At 26.6% G+C, this 3147-nt stretch overlaps 1 protein-coding gene across 1 annotated transcript; it reads right to left on the reverse strand.

Moving 5' to 3' along the window:
• Nucleotides 1–444: 444 nt before the first annotated feature.
• Nucleotides 445–1338, reverse strand: LOC112800652 (probable calcium-binding protein CML41). The gene has a single exon (XM_025843005.3). It carries the CDS (start codon nt 1035–1037, stop codon nt 465–467), a length of 573 nt encoding a protein of 190 aa, XP_025698790.1. The 5' UTR covers nt 1038–1338; the 3' UTR covers nt 445–464.
• Between the last annotated feature and the right edge of the window lie 1809 nt (nt 1339–3147).

The raw sequence follows: 3147 nt of genomic DNA on the forward strand, positions 1-3147 counted from the left end.
TTAAAATTATCTATTAAAATCAATTATTAATATATTTATGTATAAATATATATATAATTTATTTTATTTTTAATATATATTTATATTTTAATATATATTTTATATTTGATAATTAATTTTTATAACAGTTTTACCGTACATATACATATAGTTTGATTGCAGTAATATTGACTATATTGGAATCATATGGTGTATATATATTGAACTATTATTAGCCACGCCACTACTAGCCTCCATTTATTATTATATTGTACAAAATAAAGGACATATATAGGTGTTTATTTAATTTTTACATAAATACATAGAGACATATATACACGCATATATATATATATATATATATATATATATATATATTGAGCTATTATTATTCACCGGCCTCCATATTTAGTATTTACACACATATAACGATAAAAGGGCGATGAGAACAGAAGAGTGATGATGTAAGACGAAAAAGTAATTAATTAGGAAATCATCATGTGATGAAACTCGTTGAAATCAAGGACACCGTTATGATCAGTGTCGAAGGCAGCAATCATAACGACGCAGTCATCATATGAGCTTTCAAGACCAAGTCGCTGCAGCATTCGTTGCAAACCTTTCGGGGTGATACTACCTGACGATGACGACGATGAAGCTTCCGTGTTCTCCTTCTCCCACACGAACATGTCAAAAGCTTTCCTCAGATCATCATCGTTGTTCATGCTCATGAGCTTCATGAAATCCTCGAAGTCCAGCAAATGGTCGCCATCGGAGTCCAGGTCTTGGATGAGGCCTTGAGCTTCGTCGGGAGACAAGTAGTCTCCAATGGATCCGAAATAGGACCTGAGCTCAAAGGCAGAGATTTTTCCATCTCCGTCAGCATCAAAGTGACGGAAAACCTCCCTCATGGCTTCATTTTCTATGTCTCTAGTAGTAGTTGGAGTTGTGCTTAGGTTTAACGCCGTTAATGATGTTCGGTGGAGGCTACTACTACTTTTCTTGGAGAACCACTTGGATGGTTTCAGAATTTTTCTACTACTCTCGGCTGTTGCCATATATAACTTGGAATTAAAGAAACTAAACTAGAGCTTTACTTTGGGGGAGACTATTAGCTACAAATTGCATTCCTGACCAGAGAAGCAATTGTCCCTATATAGATATATAGATAAAATAGATGTCTCGACAAAGATTACGCAACTTTGCTACATAGTGGGATCGAAGGAAACTGCATGGTTCCTTCGTGCGGAGGTCCCACTAATAATTAAAATAAGTGGTGGATATATATGGATAGAAAAATGTTGGGTAACAAAAAAAACAATATCAATAAAAAATTATTAAATTTTATACTTTTATTTTATTTAATATATTTTATAATAAATAAATATTAAATAAGATGAATTTAAATTGTTTGAGTTGATTATTTTTTATCTTTTTTATATTATATATATGGATATTTTCTGAAATTTAGTATAATTATGTTATATGTTATGGTAATTATCTAAAATTAAAGTCATTTTTTATATAATTTAGTGATTTTTAAATAATATTCTTAAAAAATATTATTTAATAATAAAAATATATTATTTTAATATTAATAATACTTTTAAAATATCATTAAAATTACTGTATCATAATTATAAAAATTGACTATTAAAAATGTTATTTGTATTTTAAAAAATAATTATTATATATTTATATATAAATATATATAATTAAATTTTTTTAATATATATTATATATGAATAATTAATTTTAGTAATTAATTTTAACGTATATATAAAAGATTTAATGTGGATAAGGATACTACACTAGTCTTCGTATTTGGTCTAACCCAATTACCACTGCATGCTGATAGTTTTAAGCCAACATTTTTGTTTTTGTTTCTACCAGACATAATAGAACAAGATAAACAAGAGTTGAGATGGAACAGATTTCGAAAAAATAAGGAAGATAATATTTTAATTTACTGAAATAGTTTCATGATGATATCATCCATTGTTAAAACTTTTTCTTTTAATTTTAAATTGTTTGCCCATGGAATCTTTTTTTCCTTTATAATATCTTCTAATATGAGAAGATTAAATTAAAAATTAGTTCACTGTGAATCAAGATTTTTATTTAAGGGTTAAAAAGATAGTCTCTTATTTAGGAAGAGTCATTCCGATGAACAATAATTTTACTGTGAATTCCAATACTAAAAATAGAGTATACGTCCAAATAGAATTTTAAAGAATTTTGTCTTGGATGTTTTCGTTTCAAAAATTTTTTATTATATTAAAATTTTTACATTTTATAAAAATAAAATAAATAAATTTTATTTTAATCAAATTTATTATTTTTATTTAAACAAATAAAATTTTAAAAATATTATAAAAGAATCTCTATATTTTATTTTTATAAAATTTAAAAATTTTAATATAATAAATCTTCTTAAAAACAAAAAGGATAAACGTCATATTTTTTAAGAGTTTTTTTGGATATAAATAAATTTTATAATATTTTTATTGTGGTGTTTAAATTATTTAATTTATTAAATATTATCCATTTTTTTTTAAGTAATTTAGGCACATATGAAAACACCGTAGCATTTATCTTGAATATATTTCCTGTATATTTGGCCCACGGTTTTTATTTATGTCAGTAACCAAAAATTTCAAGCTGAAGTTTCGAAGCAGTTCTCAATGGGCCTGGGACGGTGACACTTTGAGAATTGAGAGTTGCTGCTGCATGTGAATTGCCACACTGTTTATCAATAATGTGAAATAAAATAATAAAAAACTGTTTTAATAAAATTGTGCTAGATGAGTTAAACCAGTTAAATTCAAAATGGTCTTTAAGATTGGTATCCTACACTAAAATTATTTTGAGATTTTAATTATATTAATTATATTACTGAGATTGACAAGAATGCACTACGTTAGTTTCTGATCTATTTTTTATTAACGACGTGATAACATGATTTGATGACGTAGATTGTTAGTGATATGTATCACTTTATAATTTGGCCACATATAATGGTATAATGTGTTGACCAATGACATATGGCATGCTGATGTAGATAGTTATGTCACGTGTGATAATACTATTTGGCCACGTGTCTGTTTGTACTACGTGTCGCAACAATATTCGTCCACATGTCATCTATTATGTTATCATTGTAGATGC

The sequence above is a fragment of the Arachis hypogaea genome, chromosome 5 (genome assembly GCF_003086295.3).
Source record: "Arachis hypogaea cultivar Tifrunner chromosome 5, arahy.Tifrunner.gnm2.J5K5, whole genome shotgun sequence".
Classification (NCBI taxonomy): Eukaryota; Viridiplantae; Streptophyta; class Magnoliopsida; order Fabales; family Fabaceae; genus Arachis; species Arachis hypogaea.